At 44.3% G+C, this 16,540-nt stretch overlaps 2 protein-coding genes across 2 annotated transcripts; one reads left to right on the forward strand and one right to left on the reverse strand.

Moving 5' to 3' along the window:
* The first annotated feature begins 12,160 nt into the window (after positions 1-12,160).
* Positions 12,161-13,956, forward strand: LOC131263345 (uncharacterized). The gene is made up of 2 exons (XM_058265531.1): positions 12,161-12,652; positions 12,717-13,956. Exons 1-2 carry the CDS (start codon positions 12,285-12,287, stop codon positions 13,657-13,659), a joined length of 1,311 nt encoding a protein of 436 aa, XP_058121514.1. The 5' UTR covers positions 12,161-12,284; the 3' UTR covers positions 13,660-13,956.
* Positions 13,957-14,011: 55 nt separating this feature from the next.
* LOC131263290 (mediator of RNA polymerase II transcription subunit 17) lies at positions 14,012-16,412 on the reverse strand. The gene is made up of 3 exons (XM_058265466.1): positions 16,245-16,412; positions 14,394-16,161; positions 14,012-14,324 (listed from the first exon to the last, which is right to left on the reverse strand). Exons 1-3 carry the CDS (start codon positions 16,331-16,333, stop codon positions 14,244-14,246), a joined length of 1,938 nt encoding a protein of 645 aa, XP_058121449.1. The 5' UTR covers positions 16,334-16,412; the 3' UTR covers positions 14,012-14,243.
* Between the last annotated feature and the right edge of the window lie 128 nt (positions 16,413-16,540).

A 16,540-nucleotide genomic window follows, 5' to 3' on the forward strand; every position in this document is an offset into this window, starting at 1 on the left:
TTCCGCTACAATTTGCTAATCCGTGGGGCTTGAAAGTTTATCTACGCCAAGCCGACGGCGGTTGCTACGGGTAACAATTATGGCTTCCAGTGCCTCCGTTGTACCGATGTGCAAATATCTACCGACTGCGAGCGAAAGCGGTAAACAACCCGAACCATTCGTAAAACACCGTACCGCGCTGCAACTGCAACATCGTAAACTTCCTCATACCCGTTTACATCGAATAAAGCAAGCTTAACAACCAATGCCCACTCGCCCGTTCGTTCCGTTTTGCTACTACTTTTTTTTCTCGCTCTACACACCTCACTGCAGATCCCATCAAGTGTACATCCACAGCGAATGATTACAAGCAACCACCGCCTAGTCCTAGGTCCAGCCAGCAAGTCAACAGTACGGCATCAAAGTAAGCCGTGTGAGGTTTCGAGCAAATGAGTGAGAGCGAGCGCGAGTGGTGAGAATGAACATGTCTTGGGCGAGTGAATGGGTGAATGAGAGGAGATTTAGCAGCACTGCAAGATCGTCAAGATCGTGTGGAAAATATCCACTGCATCGAAGGGGTTCCCTCGTAGTCGGAAAAATGAAACCGGTAAAATATGGTATCTCTGCAGTGTTTCCCGCAATTTTAGTAACCGCCAGATGCCATCCACAAGGCGGAAAGTAAGTACGCGTCATCCGAAAAGGGCTCATAAAGCAGACAAGGTGTGCACAGCGGGACGCACCACGACTGACGATGGACGACGACGACGACGACGACGATGTGGCGATGTGCTTGGAGTTGGGTTGCAGGAAGTGTATCTCGCATTAAGCACACCACTTTTAATCTCATCCCATACGAGCGCCGGAAGGAATAATTCGAGACACGGGTGGACTTTTTTCGACAGACTCGTTCCACGCGACTGCACTAACACCAAGCCACACACACACACACAGACACTTGTTCCGTTATGAAATCACCATCTTTATTACAAGCTCCATTCTCCATCCGGTCCGGCTTCGACCGTTGGTTGAAAACGGGTGAAATCCCATTTTCCAACACCATACCGAACACTTTCCGTTGGGTCTCGCTTCTTGAAATTTGCGACTGGAAGATTTAAACAAAATACAGAAAAAAGAGCCACACTGAACATCAAGTCAACTGTTGGATGTTTCATCGTGCTCAGGTAACACCCGGTAACGCATGTTTTCCCATCTGTTTTTCCAAACCACTTGCGACGTCCTCCCATTGGTAAGAAAAACAGATTGTGAGCATTTTGTGGACCTTTGAAAGGTTCACTTGCCAAGTATTTCACTCTTTTTTATTAATTTAAGTCCACTTCCAGCCAGGATCCTTCACGCGCGCATTTTAAGAGGATTATGAATTTGAAAGGATTTCTGCTTTTCAAATGCCGTTTTACGCTACACGACGCATATCCGAGGGAAGATCCAGCGCGATCCGCTCAGGCTAGGGCCCTTTCAAGTGGAAAACTGAAATGAATAAAAATTAGAGATTACTGCAGGCTGCAAGCGAGTATGAATTATCAACCACGAAGTCAAACTCGGGGCCAACATTTTAGAGATTAAAAACAACACTCGAGCAAATAGTAGTAAATTCCCTTTTCAATACTCCTGCAGCCCTTGTTAGTGAGAGACATCATGAAGAGAAGTTTACAAATGGTTTGTTTGACATTATTGCGTTTCAAAAAATGTATACTTTACCCAAACTTGTTTTTTGTTTATTCTCTTATCTAATGTAACGAAAAGGTCATGTAGATACGGTCCCTTTGGTTTGGGATCGTTTTTGAACACGTTTGGACTTACTCTTCCTACCGATGGGACATTTTTGGTGACCCTTTCCTGCGATAACCTTTCTCGGTGCAAAAATAGTTTCTTTATGACGTGGCAAGCCGAACAACAATTGGAGCTCCAATGCAGACGGTACAGTACAGATGAAAATCAGAGCAAAACAAAAAAAAACAGAACAACAGAACAACAGAGTCATAATGAAACATATTTTATTTTCAAGTGAACCTTCTCGCTTCGGATCGGCCTGTTGGATGGTAGTGTTTGCTCGGATTCGTACATTCACTCGCTCGTTCAGTGAAAAAAACGAGAAGCATTAAAACCGAAAAGTTTCTTATTTCATTAGAACCACTAACCCTTGACGGTTCACATTGAGGGTTGTTTTGGAAGCTAGCTTTTGCTTACGCTCGCCCCAGGCGATACCAATCGACGAACATTGTGTCCCTCTTTCTCCAGTGAAAAACGTACTTTCACATACTGACGAAAAATGGGGGAATAAAAACGAACCAGCGCACCAAAAAAGGTAAGGAAACACCACGGACCTCCATTAGAGTCACAATAGATACGACACCTTGGCGCTTAACATGCACAATGTAACGTGACATAAAAACCGGTTCCGCATCGTTCGGACGGTTTCCCAAACCCCCGTTTGCCACACTCGGTTAATGTCGAATAATATGGCATTGGCGGGGGCAGTAAAACAGAGGAAATTAATACACCACCCTCCGGATGGGGTTGCCGGAAACGTCGGAAACGAATCCGAAGATAAGACACGTCGTTATAGACGCGCCCGGTCGGATATATGAGGAAGTTCTATGGGGTTTGCTCTAAAACATTGTCAAACGCCCCAGGACACATCCTCTGGTTCTGCGTCTGTTCTAATGTGTTGTCTGTTGTTGCCAAATGACAATCACTTGTGTCCGAGAGGCGGACGAGCAAACACCGACACTCACTCGGCAAGCACTTTAACTCGCAATGCTGAATGTTTCCGTGACGTAAAGTCACCGTCTCCACCGTTATCGTTAGTTGCCCATCTCTTAGCGTAAGTGTTATGCGAGCGAGTCCACTTCACCTGGCACCGGCAGTGACTGTGGAAGTGGTTCGTTTTGTGGACAGGGGCTAAAAGGTCACATCCACCAATGCGGAAGGTGGGAAAAATAAAACCTCCCAAGCCCCACCCGGTCAATTCCGATTGCGTCCGTAATCGTCCGGTTCGCTTATCGGTTGGTTTGTTTGGGGGTGGAAAGAGGGGAGTGGATTTAGGAGGAGTAAAAGTCAGGAAACAAACACACCGTTACCTCCTTCTTCGACCACTTTCCTCTTCCCCCCCCCCCTCCCTGCCTCATTCAAACATGCTCGTTTGGGCACGAACATTCCTGACTCACCTGTTTGTCCAATGTTTCTTACCCTTTGGGGATGGGTAAGAGAGTAGGCTTGGGGAGGGTGGGCTAACGCCATCCTCCCATAAAAACCCATGTTGCCCATTTTTACGGTCCTCATTAAACGGTGATTAGTCGTGTGCGGGTGTATCGGTGTGAGAGAATCCAAATTTTCCCCCATCCGTGAGCTTTTCGGTGTTGATTCGAAGGGAAACATAAAAAAACAGAGGTGGAAAGAAAATTTCGAAATCACGGCCCCTTAACCACCCCCAACACTACAAAAAATACACAAGACCGACACAAGAGAACCATGGTCGGAAGAGGAAGACGGGGGACGATAAAAAGGCGCGGCGCGTATCGTATCCCTAATTCCTTCCGTTACACACTACGAAAAAAGAAAACCGGTGGTAAAAGATAATCCTTTTCTGTACTCCATCCCTTGGCGGGCTGTTGGGAGGATATCCCTATTTGCTGAACGGGGGTTTCATTTTGGAACCCTTCCCGTTTCGGGTGGGAAGCACCGTAAAAATGGAAAATCCAACCCAACAAGATCCCGCAGCAAATGTGATGTGATTTCATTAGTTTGTAAACGCTCCACGGACCACGGAAGCCGGCTACCCAACAATTTGCCACCTTCGTACACTGTTTTGTACCCTCCCCGTCCGGAGGCTAATGCCACTCCATCTCCCATTTTCCCGAACGGGGGGACAGTATTCCGGGCGAAGACACTCGACAGTCAAGTACAGATACAGTAACGTTGGTTTCACCGACCTCGGCGACGATGGGCAGAAAGGGAGGGGAGGAGCGGTAATTAAAATTGCATTTGCGCTTACGAAATCAGCACATGTTAATTAAAATTTCTCCTTCAATTATTCGATTGCAGCCCAAACACAATGCCGGTGCAACCAGGTACGGGACGTCCGTTCCTTCGTATGATTGCCGGAGGCTACCCGTGTCTTCCTTATCTTCCACGTGAAGACACCTCGTTGCTGTTGTTCGGTCGCACAGTAACACCGATTGTTGCACGTGCAGCAAGTGGAAACGAAACGCAAAAAGGAAAAGAAAAAGTGCCGTAGCTCCGGATTCTCAAGAAATCGAACAAGGTCAGGAACGTGGAGCTCACCCGGTAAGTGGGTGGCAATTAAAAGGAGCTGGAAGAAAAAGGACATGATGCGATGGCACTGCCGGAGTGGAGAAAAATCAATGCAACTACTATGTAACAAATGAATTCGAACACGTACCAGCCAGTATGGGTGTGGCAAGCGGAGTGCCCGAATGGCTCCAACCGTACGCCATGTAATCTCATCCAAGGAACTATGATTGGATTTTCCGTTTCATGTTCCGTTCGGCGGAAATGGGGTGGAAATGAGGTTCAATCAAACAAATAATTGCAGCAAGACGGGCACGTTGTGCAAAGTAGCTTTCACTGGCAGGATCTTTACACACATTTGTCAACATAATCTAAATTGCTTTCTTCAAAGATCGTTAGGTTTTCATCATGCTACTGACTTCTGCAGTTTTAAATATAAAGAGGAATTGAAGTTTTGAAACAGTCTGCATTTGTTGTTATTTTACACATTCACGAAACATTCTAGTTGTGTTAGTACAATCCATCTACTAAAAATAAGTTTATGTTTAGTATAGCCAGGGCAAACGCCAGTAAATAATATCCTATGAAACAATTCTGAAACAGTAATCAAACATGAATTAAAACAGTAATATTGCTGAATATCATGGTCTTTTTACTAAGAATGATGTGTCTAAATAAACCTTCCTAAGTTATGGTTAACACCCCAAACTAATGTTCAAATCACAAAATCAGTATCACACGATTACGATTCGTTTTTTGTACATAATAGCTTGACAAACTTAAAAGAAATTGTATAACTCGGCCATAGTCCTTTTTTTCTCCTTTCGCATTGCTGTTTTTATTATTTTATTGATTTTTTAAAAATGCACATTTCTGTAGCATACCTTATAGAATGATGATTCTATTGATGATCCGATTCCGGTTGATTTTATATATTCTCCTCTGGTTCCGATAAATATTTGAATATTCATTTCAAAGCTTATTTTCCATAACATAGATACCAAAACCAACGTTCTCCCAGAAATTATCTACCCTTTCCTTCGATTTCGATTCAGCCTCCGGTTCCTGTTCAAACGAAACGGATTGATCCTAAAATCTTAAACAATCATTGTGGGCCTCGGGATGCGAAAAACACGAAAACGTGGTTATACTTTCCGATACACTCCCGGACACGCCTTCTAGAAAAACGTGATGCTTTTCCAGAAATCATTAATTATTAAATAAATTAATTGCATTTGCCGACCAGGCCTCAGTAGAACACTTTCAACTTTAGGGCTTCGTTAGTAGCTAATTACATTCGCAAATTCTATCGCTTCCATTTATTAGCGTTCACCAGCGGAAAGACAGGGGCAGAGAGGGATGTAAATGAAGGGTTTCTTTAACCCGTCCAACGATTCCAATCCTATACCGAGGTACGACCGCGCGTTTGTCTTATCACAAAAGTTCTGTTTCCCGAAAAAAACGTAAACCATAAAGGCGCAACCAACAGTGGAACAATTTGTGGAAAACCAAAAAAACACCCATGACCAGCTTGTGCTTTGCCTTCTGGGAACGCTTCATCAGCACCGCGCATCAAAAGGAGCAAGCTGGCAAATCTTGAATATAAATGCAAATTTGCCTTCATAATGAAAGATAAATCGAAATACAACTGCACTAATTGCATCTTGCATACTAAACATCAGCAGCAGGTGTTGCTACGTTAAAGTGCACTAAATAGTGCACACCACACGCCATTCCATCCCGACCCCTCCGGCTGGTACCGTCTTTTCATTCCTCATGAACCCAGGAAAAAGAAACTGCAGCAAAACGTTACCCCAGTGGATGCAACACACACACACACAAGGGAAAAAATAAACCACCTTCTTGCACAGCGGGAAAACAGAAGAACCGGAAAAGAAAGCAACCTGACGGGAGAAACTTCGCTTCGCAAATGTGAAAATGAGACTGCCAGCAGAAGGCCAACTTATGGAACCGCGGTGCAACGATGCAACTGGAACTGCACCGAAACAGCAACGCATCAAGAAGAGGGAAACATAAAAGGACAACCTCGCCAACTGGAAGCATTCACGGCTAAGAACACACCTTGCCGAGGACTAGTGGTGGGGGGGTTGAGGGCGTATGGTACAATTTCAAATTAAACTTTCTCGTTTAATAATATAACAATTTTTATTCCGCATTCCCACACGCTTTGAGCCTTCCACGACACACTTTTCCACTTCAGTTTTGTTCTGGTTTGTTCCGTAGTTTTGGGTTTTTCCGTAACCTCTCGCCTTTGCACTAGATTCCCATTTTTCGTGCTTCAAAAACGTTGAAATGCTCCGTTGCTATTTGTTTGGCATTTCCTTTTTTTTCTTTCATGCATTTCACCAACCCCCTGATGTGTACCATTTATTTTCAGTAACTTTTGTTTTTAACTTTCCATCGCAAATGCCGACTCAGGTCCCGTGGCCAACCGTCGGCTGCCCCCATCGTCACCGTCATCGAGTGTTTGTTCTGCTAGTTGTTCTGCGTGCGTCCGGTACGTTTCAATTCATTACGCTTTCGCAAAACCCGAACTCTCTCCAGCCGTAGCATTCTTCCGGTGTGGCACGACGGAAGTGCAGCAGACTACGGGCTTCCTTCCCGATTGAATCACACGATCTGTACCCCCTAATAGACACAAACACACACCGAAACACTTCCACTCAGCTACGATCTCGGGTTTCACGTGAGATTTTCAATCTGATGATAATCATTTCATTACAACCAGCAGTTACGTCTCGTTCAGATCCTTTTGGTATAATCCGCTAAATAGGAGAAACCGGGGCTATATAAACCATAGTTTACAAAGATTGGTAGATTTCAAATTCCAGTTGTAGTAGGGAAATGTAGATAGGCAATTATATATTTTGTTTTAAACAATCAACAAAAGTTGAAAGTTGAAGGACACGTTAAAATTTATATTGTTGCCTTATATTTTTGTTTTATTATGAATTATTTGTTTTTCACTTTGAATCCGAAAAAATGCTAAGATTATTGACATAAAAAAAACAATACGTAAAAGTTTGCACACATCAAAGAGTTTGTTTTCACAAAGTGTACAGATCAAGTTGTGATTGAAATACAATTTTCATTAATCCTGTTAAATAATTGTAGTTGAGTAGAGTAAGAACAAATGATACACTAATCGGTTCATAAATTCTTCTCCAGTAGCTTTAATGTCAGATAATGTTTTGATCTGATTTTTTTTTTATTTTTATGAGATGATTTCAAATAATGTAATTTGGAAAAAAATAAAATTGATATCATGTTCTTAAAGTAACGTAGTTTTGTGATATATTTTTTAAATTAACAGTAGTGCTCGCATGACGGGATGCAAATAGACAACCTAGTACCTATTGCCCCTACTTTCTCTAACACCAACCGTATGTTGCATGTCCTAGCGTAGTTTCAACCAGTGCCGGTGTGTGTGTGCTATGCTGCAAAAGCATCGGTAGAAGGAGGAAACTTTTTCTTTTATTTTAACAATTCGTCCGAAGCGGAGATGCTCCTCGCGATGGTGGCATTAGCATCATTACTGTTATTATTATTATTATCTTTGTTTTTATTATTATTTCCACCATTATTGCCACCATTTGCAATGTGTTTTTATTTTGCCTTTGCACTCCACCCGGTTAAAAACCCTTCCGTGTTGCGTTATTACTTTTTACATTATGTGTTTGTGCTTTCAGCTCTCATGGTTCCAAGCGGTACCGTTGGTCTTCCTGCCCCAAACTTTATGCCCTGCTGCATATTGTTAGCATCCGCGGAACGCGAACGGAGCGGACAGAAAACTTTTCCTCGCCCGGCTGTAGTTGACTAAAACTTTGCAACCCTGTTGTTTTTTTTTCCTTTTTGCGCAACCCCTTTTTCCATTCCGATGCACCCTTGTGTCACTTTTGCATTGTCGGATTTCTTTCTCACCTAACAAAACACAGAAAAAGGAAAAAAGCAATGGCCCCGCGTCCTCTGCACGCGAACGACGTTCGATTCAATTACTATTTTATGCATTTCAATTTACTTAATTTTCCATTTTGACTCCTTTCGGTGCCCTGGTTTCAAATGTCACCGGACCGTCAGCCAGGACTGTTTTCCCACCTCAATTCGTTTTTTGTTTTTATATTTTTTCCTCGAAACACCATAGTTTGGATGGTTTTATTTTAAACTTTACAATGACAAACGACTCCCATTGCCCGATAGCTTCGTTCGTCTTGAGGATCCGTTGTTGGATGAAAGCTACTCGAGCTCACAGGTGGAGGAAGTTTTTACAAGCAAGTATTTTTGAAAAACAAAAAATGCAGCATTCATTTTGTTGGCAATGAGTTTCGTAATAAGTTTACCCTGGTGCTGTTTATTTTCCATTTTTCTGGCTTTACGCTGAATTTTTCATTCTTAATCTCTCGCCTGCAGAGCGAACGACGCGGACGGTTTATTGTGGCTGACTGGGAATGCGTTTTCCCGTTGGGTGCAGAAAATAAAATCCGCTTGCAGGACCGCGGTTTAAAGCGTAGCTAGAAGAAAAATAAATTAATAACCCCCTTCAGCCCAATTTCATCCCGACGACGGGGCAGGACCTTACCAGCGCCCGACCGGAGTGCTTACTAATTAGCCCAATTAGTTCGTTACTTAATTACGATTCCCGCCAATGTGACCTGCGAGCGTCAATTAATGTGCATCAATGGTTTGGAGTTCATGGGTTGCGCGCGGGGAAAGAAATCAAGTGGGAAAATGGCGATAAAATGAAACCTGTGAAGCATGAGCTTGCACTGTATGGTGCGGCCGCGGCCGATGCAACTGTAAGCCACTGTTGCATATAACTTTGTTTACTTTATTTTCACAGTTATTGTTATTTTCTGCGAATACCCTTTTTTGTCCACTACAGCTACAAGGGCCCTTGTCGATAAAATGTGGTTTATTTTACCGTCAAATTCAAATGCAATGCCTTTCAGAAGCGGTTATGGTCCAGTTCAAACTCAAATTCATACGTTATATGTTAATGAAAGTCAACAATGTTGGTTAGTTTTTATTCGAATGGTCGTACAAGTTTGAAAAAAAATATTTATTAAATGAATCATTCAACTAATTTTTTGCACAGGTTGTTAGACGCAAACGTGCTTTGATTTTTTTCATTTCAGAAACTTTTAAACTAATGTAAATGCGATACTAAAACGATATTTTGTTTTCATAATGTTCTTATTTTCTAACAATAAATTTAAAAAAATATGGTCAAGCATGAAAGTCACAAACAATTGAAATCCAAACTTGTGTTTTGGATTATTATCTTAATTTATCACTAAATATTTTGCTACTTGAATATTTATTCACGGACTTCCGATAATCTTTCAGGATTAGTATATTAACGTAACAGAATCCAAAAATTTTCGGAACAATCACACGTAGAATTTAAAGCGTCACAGTTACACCAGTCTCAAAACTCTTCTTACATAAAATTACCATAAAAATACCACCTGAAATATACCTATACTGTGACGTGTTGCAACAAATTACCGATAAACAAATGTCATTAGCTGATTGATGGAAGCGATTAGAACGCAAACGCAGACATGTCCACACAGTTTTCCAAATTGATATGGAATAACACGGTACTAAGACAAACCCCAAAGGAGCCTCCTACCACGTGGTGGCAAATGAAAAAAAGACGAACATAACAACGACCCAACCCGCAGTCGCTTCACTGCATCCCGGCACACAATTGGTTTGTGCTTGATTACTCGCACTTTGGTTGATTTATTGCGCCGACTTTATGACCGACGACAAAGATGATTCCGGTCGCCATCTTTAAAGCCGATCGCATCGGATAATCGATGCAATTCGATTTGATGTAATCCGACCGGGCTCGCCGTGGGCATTGATTTATGTTTGCTTAGAAACTGAACACTTTGAGGTAAATACTGGAGTTTTGTTTTTTTCTTTTTTGCTATCCTGCTTTCCTGATCTCGGTCGTTGATTTCTTTGCAAACAAACCGTAGTAACGAATTTTGTTCGAAAAGTAAATACGCTTTCGTTTACCTTCGACGGAAACACACGGAATGTCCTCGAATCGCAGTGAGGAATTGGAAAAAAACGTCCCCGATAAATTCTATCATCACAAACAATCGATGCCGGACACTTTTGCACCGGTCCGGCGACAATAGATCACTTCTTACGCCGCCCTTTGGGGGCGGATAAGCTACGGCCATCGATTTCGTTGCCAGCGGGTCGAACGGAACCGAGCAGGAAAAACAAAAACAAAAATAAAAGCTTAGGAAAAACTCGTCGCAATGTGTCGATTGTTGATTTTTATGATATTTTTATAACATCTCTTCGCCATTCGGTACCGGCCTACAAGAGACGACACTGATCCGTCAGGAAAGCCATCCTCTAATCAACGGGACCCAGGGCAGGAGGGTTTGGGAGAGGGAAGGAGGGGAGGGGAGATACGACGATCGCGACAAGAGGAACCAATTTTCTTTCACTGCCACTGGAAAACAAGCGTAGATATTCATGTGCCAAAGTCGCATCTCTTATGCCCACGAAAACCGAATTCGTACGACAAACTTTTCAGTGCCGCTTTCCGATCTCGGTTCGATTCGATAAAAAGAAAATGCGCAGCGTGTGGCAGCGGGTGGGGAAAACCTGTCAAACGGGGACGCAGGCGCTGGGCAGGAAAAAGGCAACAAATCAATTGGAATATTTTAGTGCGCTTTTTTATGATTTGTTTATTTAATTTGTAGCTTCCGGATTCTCGTTTCCCCCCACATTCTTCATATACTTCTTCGTCCCATTTTTCTCTCTCTCTCTCGCTCGCTCCCCCTCGGGGTGCCAGATGCTTTTCATAAGGACCACGGATGGTGTCAAGCTTTCATTCGTTCGGTTCTTGGGAAAACTGTTTTTTTTTCTCTGCTCATTTTCTGATCGTTGTGGAAACTCATTTGTCGACAAATCAGCATTCGTTCGAATGGTGGTCGCGGTAGTGGCGCTTATTGATTTGTTTTTAATTTGAGCTCCCGCGAACTGAACGGCGAAGGAAAAGTTTTACGAATCATTAGGAACGCAATGGGCGAAGGTTTCTTAAACTCCTTTTATGGTTTTCTTTTCTCGTTGCTAAACTGCTACTCGCCGTTTTTCATCTATCTACCGTGTCGGTCTTTTTCAACATTCAATTTAATTATAAAAGGTTTCCTGAAGCTTTCTTTTTGTTTCCATAACATCTTAAGATAGAAATGTGCCCAACTTTAATTGCATGAAGTAAAACAGCAACAGGTACTGGTGAAGTACTCGGTAAAGAATAAACTTATTAACAAATTGTTACAAAACCATGCATAATTGTATATTCGAATCATGAAAACCAACATTTTCATATTCGACCTCCCAGTTTAGTTGTAGAAATGAAAGCTTATAGGTATTGACAATAATATGAGAACTGTAATTTTACCGGAATGATGAAGATATTTCTGATTAGACATTCGAATAAGATCACTTTCCATTCCAAACAATTAAGGCATTATATTCCAAACATTCGTGACAAAAAAGGACGAAAAACAAGGCCAACCGTGAGTAAATTAAATAGTTCAACCGCAGATAACTGGGAGTCTACTGTATTTGAAAAATCGAATGATTCTACTGGGTGCAGTTCCTATCTAAGGAACGGCACGGTGGGTTCAACCTATGCATACCTTGGGATATTCCACATTTGGTAAAATTGATGAATTAAGTGAAATGTATATCCTTATCCTACTTATTCTAAATGATCTCATATTAATTGCTACAACCAATGGTACAGAATCCAAATATGAGCAGTCGTTTGCTTCGAAAAGATCTTGTTCGGCCACATCAAATATAAACGCAGTCGCAGAAAACGCTCATTCCTCGAAGAAGTGTCAAATGAAACGCATTGCGTTTTTTGGTACTGTTTTGTTTGGATCGTTTAATCTTATGAAAATTGTTTTGGTTTAAACAGTTCAAAATAACAAGTGGTCCCGGTTGCCCCGAATTGCGCTCGGCATTGCTGTGATACGATGCAGAAAATGAGCTTCTTCAACATGGCGGAAGCAACCAGTTCTGCGACAGCGCCGGAGACGCCGGGCAAGCGACAATTCGTTAAAGTAAACGAATCGGTGTTTGTCAGCGAAATCAAAAAGCGGCCAATCTTGTACAACGTTATGCACAAGGACTACAAGCGTATCACAGTGCGCAACGAAGCCTGGCATGCGGTGGCAATGGTGATGAAGCTGTCCGTGCCGGAGTGCAAGAAACGGTGGCGTAGCATGCGGGATGCTTTCCAGAAGAATATGCGCAACAAGGGCGAGGAGGAACGCAAATCCTGGGTACACTACAGGTTGCTCGAGTTTCTGCTTCCTTTCTACCAGACCGGGTTCCCAAAACGGTAAGGAAAACAATGGGCGAGAAGTGGCAAGAGTATACTGACCACCACGATTCCTCCTTTGCAGGCGGCACAAATCAAGCGTAGATTATAGCGAGTACAATGAGAACAGTAACGATTTCGATTACTTGGGACTGGACAACGAACTGGATCTGTACGGCGACGAGCCGGTAACGGTTTCCTACGTCACCGAAGATGGCAAAGAGCTGTTTCAGATCTTGCACAGGCCCAACGATTCGGAGCTTCCGGAAAGTGTCGTGGCTGAGGACGAGGAAGAGCAGGATGATTTGGATGAAATCGAATCTGAGGGCCTATTGCCTACCAGTTTATTGCGACCGCAGCACGGACCGTCGCTTACCGAGGAACACCAGCAGAACGGTGAGCTACCAGTACCTCCCAGCAGCGAAAGTTACCTGGTAACTAGCGAAGAAGAGGATGTGAGCGAATCGGAATCCATACTTTACGAGGAACGGCTCAATTCTACGATGCTTGACTTTTACAAGCCAGGAGAGGTTGAAAGCGTCGACGGTGAAATGTGGAAAAAAATATCCGACAACATCCAGGAGGCTCCAAAGGAGTGCTACGAATCGGCTGCGGAAACGATCGAGTGCACAGATCAATGTCTTTCAAGGCGCGCCCGAAAACGACCGAAACTGAAACCGGAAGTAAGTCGAAGCCTTGCGCTTGAGAAGTGCGAAGCATACTCTACGATGCATACTGTGGCGGAACCCAACCGGATAGAATCGACCGAATCCGTAGCAGCATCCCCTGCCCCACCAACACTACCTGCTGCACCTTCGCCTCCACAGCGCGAGGAGGAATCGCGCAGTCAGGGGAGCAAAGAAATGGACGCTCGGCTCGGCATCACCGATCCGGACGAGCGGTTTCTTATGTCCTGTGCGCCGATCTTGCGCCGGTTACCAAACAAGAAAAACCTAATCGCCCGACTCCGGATACAGCAACTCTTGTACGAGCTCGAATACGACGAGAAATACGACAGCGGAACGTAGGTGTATGATATATAGGATAATTGTTTCTGTTTCCCGGGAAATAAGAAAGCTCGGTAGCTTCTATGAGATTGATACGCTTAATATTCAAAAATCAATTTTTATCTAAATCTGTAACTATTTTTTAAGCTTTCAAATTAAAAACGAAAAACATAATCGCCCCAAAGTGAATCGTTCTCTTGTACATGATTGTAGTCCGAAGTAGAGAAGTGAGAGATTGGTGGCGGTTCTATCATTACACATACATTCCTCTTACATTGTGGCAATCTATTTAATGATAAAATTTGTAATAAAATTAGTAAAATGTTTAATGTGATACCAAAATTGAATATTTGCTTGAGTTCGTATTCGAATCTATCATAAATTTATTTCCCAACAGATCAGTTGGGTTGGAGTTTTCAGTGGGAGTGCTACAATGTTTCCAACGCCGGTTCATCAGTCACGCTTTCGATTTTATTTTATGAGTTATATTATTTTAGTATGAGTGCAATGAATTGAAAATACAAAACGATCGTCCGATCGAACATACGTTTGCTTATGGGATGGAGAAAGAAAGGACCTGTGATTATCGCAGATTCGCACCTTCCTTAAGACTGACTGGTAAGACTGGCCATCAGAAACTCCATTTTGTTGTGGAAGTTTTTACCCTCCATCTTGTCGAAGCGAACCTGCAAATGTAAAAAAATAAAATATGCGTAAGCAATCGTTTAAAGGTAGGATTGTTTCCCGTCTCTTACCTCCTTGAAATGTCCGCCGAGATGCTCCCAATGGCGTCCCTGGACGAGGGAGCCCGGGAAGAAGTCCTTCGCCGGACTTTGGGCAATGAAAACTTTCACATCGATCTGCGAATCACAGCGAACTTGGACCGCAATCAAACGGTCACTGTTCGGTGAAGCCAGCACGCAGGAGGATGCATTCCCGAGCGGTTCGACGGCGCCGATACCGAGGTGGCTGCTGCTGGAAAGGATCTGCCAGGCCATACACTTGGCCAGGTTCTGCAGGCACACGATCTGGTGCTGGCTGATCTGGCAGAGGATCAAATCGCGCAATTCCTGCGGCTCGTACGACATGTGCATGATGCGCCCATCGCGGCAGATACACTTGAGCGATCGTTCCTTCACGTGGATCACGAGCGAGGTGCGCAGGTTAGCGTCGTAGCCGTGCGAAGTGATGTTAATCTTGACGCACGACATCGTCGGGCTGTTCATTGCGTTCCAGTGGGAGGTGATCATCGGATCCTTCACATCCCGTGCCACCGTATCGAGCACGTACTGGGTGCGACGGCGCGTGAAAATGTGCTGCGCCTGAGCGATGATCTGCTCGAGCAGGGTTTGTGATTTCGTCATCTCTAGCAGCTCGTGCCGATCGAATGCGGACGGACCGGCAAGCATACGCTTTTTGCTTGGCCCCAGCGGCCCACTGGCCGGGTGGGGGAACGGGTGGTGCGTGTTTTTGTGGTGAAATTCCCGCAACAGCTGATGCAGACTGTGCTCGAGCACGTGATCGTGGTCCTTGATCGGGACGGAGCTGTTGTTGGAATCGGAAGACGTCGAGTGGCACAAGCTGATGATGAGCTGGATGCCGGGAAGCAGTGTCGCCCGTATCTGGTTACCAACGACAACGTGTGGAATTGGCGCCTGCAGCTGAACAGCTTCACGAGCCAACTGGTTGAACAGTTCCTTGCAGAACAGCACATTCTGGGCGTACTCGAGCGTTTGCTGCCATGCACCGGCCTGCGGTACGAGCTGCGTTGAACCCATCATATTCACGATGGCGGTACAGAGATCCTCCTGGTCCTTCTGGGTGATCACCTTAATGAACGCAACACCCTGCAGCTCGGTCGGGACGTTTACGCGCAGCGCGGAGTTGATCTTCGGGCACGCAACCGTACCGGCAGCTCCGGCACCGGAAGGACTCGCCGGCGGGGAACCCGACTCTTCATCTTCCGCCTTCGTTACCTCAAACATGCCCGGGTGCATAAATTTGGAACCCGCCGTCCGGTAGCTCAAATCTCCAATGATCGTATTGGAAACTTTCTTTAACCTCCAATTGCGGCGCAAACGGAGCAGCTCGATATGAAAGTCGGACGAGTTGCTCCGATTTACACCCTGGTCGCTTTGGGCCGCCTTCAGTCGCTCGACGCCGCTCTGCAGAATGTTTGCGGCACTTGCGAGCGCCTTTTTCCGTGCGTACACCAGTACCATCTGCTTCACCTCGGGTGGTTCCTGCGGGATCGGATCCAGCACCATGAAGCGTTTCTCCTTCGCGATGTTCAACACGTCAGATAGGACGCACACCTCGGTTAGGGCTTCCTTTAGCTTGTTGCGCACGGAATCCCACGGCCAAAGGCTCGACTGGAACTGTTCTTTCGGATCCTTCGATTCTTCCTCTTTTTTCTCGTCCTCTTTCTTGATCGACTGCTGGAGCAGATCGATATCGCTGGAGGTTTTGCTGAAGTCTATCTTGGTGGCACATTTGGCCAGATGCTCCGATAGCGTTGGTGGCCTGGGAAAGAGGAAGCTCGATAAGTCACAGTTTTCAACAGCGAAAGGTCAGCCGGCCGCAAGAAGCAGGGGCCTTCTACTTACAGCTGGTAAATCTCCGTGCCATCGTAGGCTATCTCCTGGATTTGGTTTTCTATCGGTGCCTCGACACTAATGTTCGCCGATAGCGACATTTTATGGGCTTTCCGGATGTTTTATTTCACTAAAAAGGATGATATTTTACGACCTATTGAAAACACTTTCAAACGACACGAAATTGTTTTGTGTACAGTAGAGTGGTAAACATTCACTCGACCAAGCTACTTACATATTTCTACAAATGATGTATAGACCTTGAACCCACCATTAGTTCCATCGGATAAAAATCCACCTAGTACAAT

This window comes from Anopheles coustani, chromosome 2, assembly GCF_943734705.1.
Source record: "Anopheles coustani chromosome 2, idAnoCousDA_361_x.2, whole genome shotgun sequence".
NCBI classification, from domain to species: domain Eukaryota; kingdom Metazoa; phylum Arthropoda; class Insecta; order Diptera; family Culicidae; genus Anopheles; species Anopheles coustani.

Excerpts from the sequence above, each read along its gene's own strand:
- LOC131263345 (XM_058265531.1), top strand. The coding sequence starts at position 12,285 with ATGCAGAAAATGAGCTTCTTCAACATGGCGGAAGCAACCAGTTCTGCG. Across the intron at positions 12,653-12,716 it reads CAGACCGGGTTCCCAAAACG|GCGGCACAAATCAAGCGTAG; the intron begins GTAAGGAAAACA and ends CCTCCTTTGCAG.
- LOC131263290 (XM_058265466.1), bottom strand. The coding sequence starts at position 16,333 with ATGTCGCTATCGGCGAACATTAGTGTCGAGGCACCGATAGAAAACCAA. Across the intron at positions 16,162-16,244 it reads GGCACGGAGATTTACCAGCT|GCCACCAACGCTATCGGAGC; the intron begins GTAAGTAGAAGG and ends CCTCTTTCCCAG. Across the intron at positions 14,325-14,393 it reads TCGGCGGACATTTCAAGGAG|GTTCGCTTCGACAAGATGGA; the intron begins GTAAGAGACGGG and ends TTACATTTGCAG.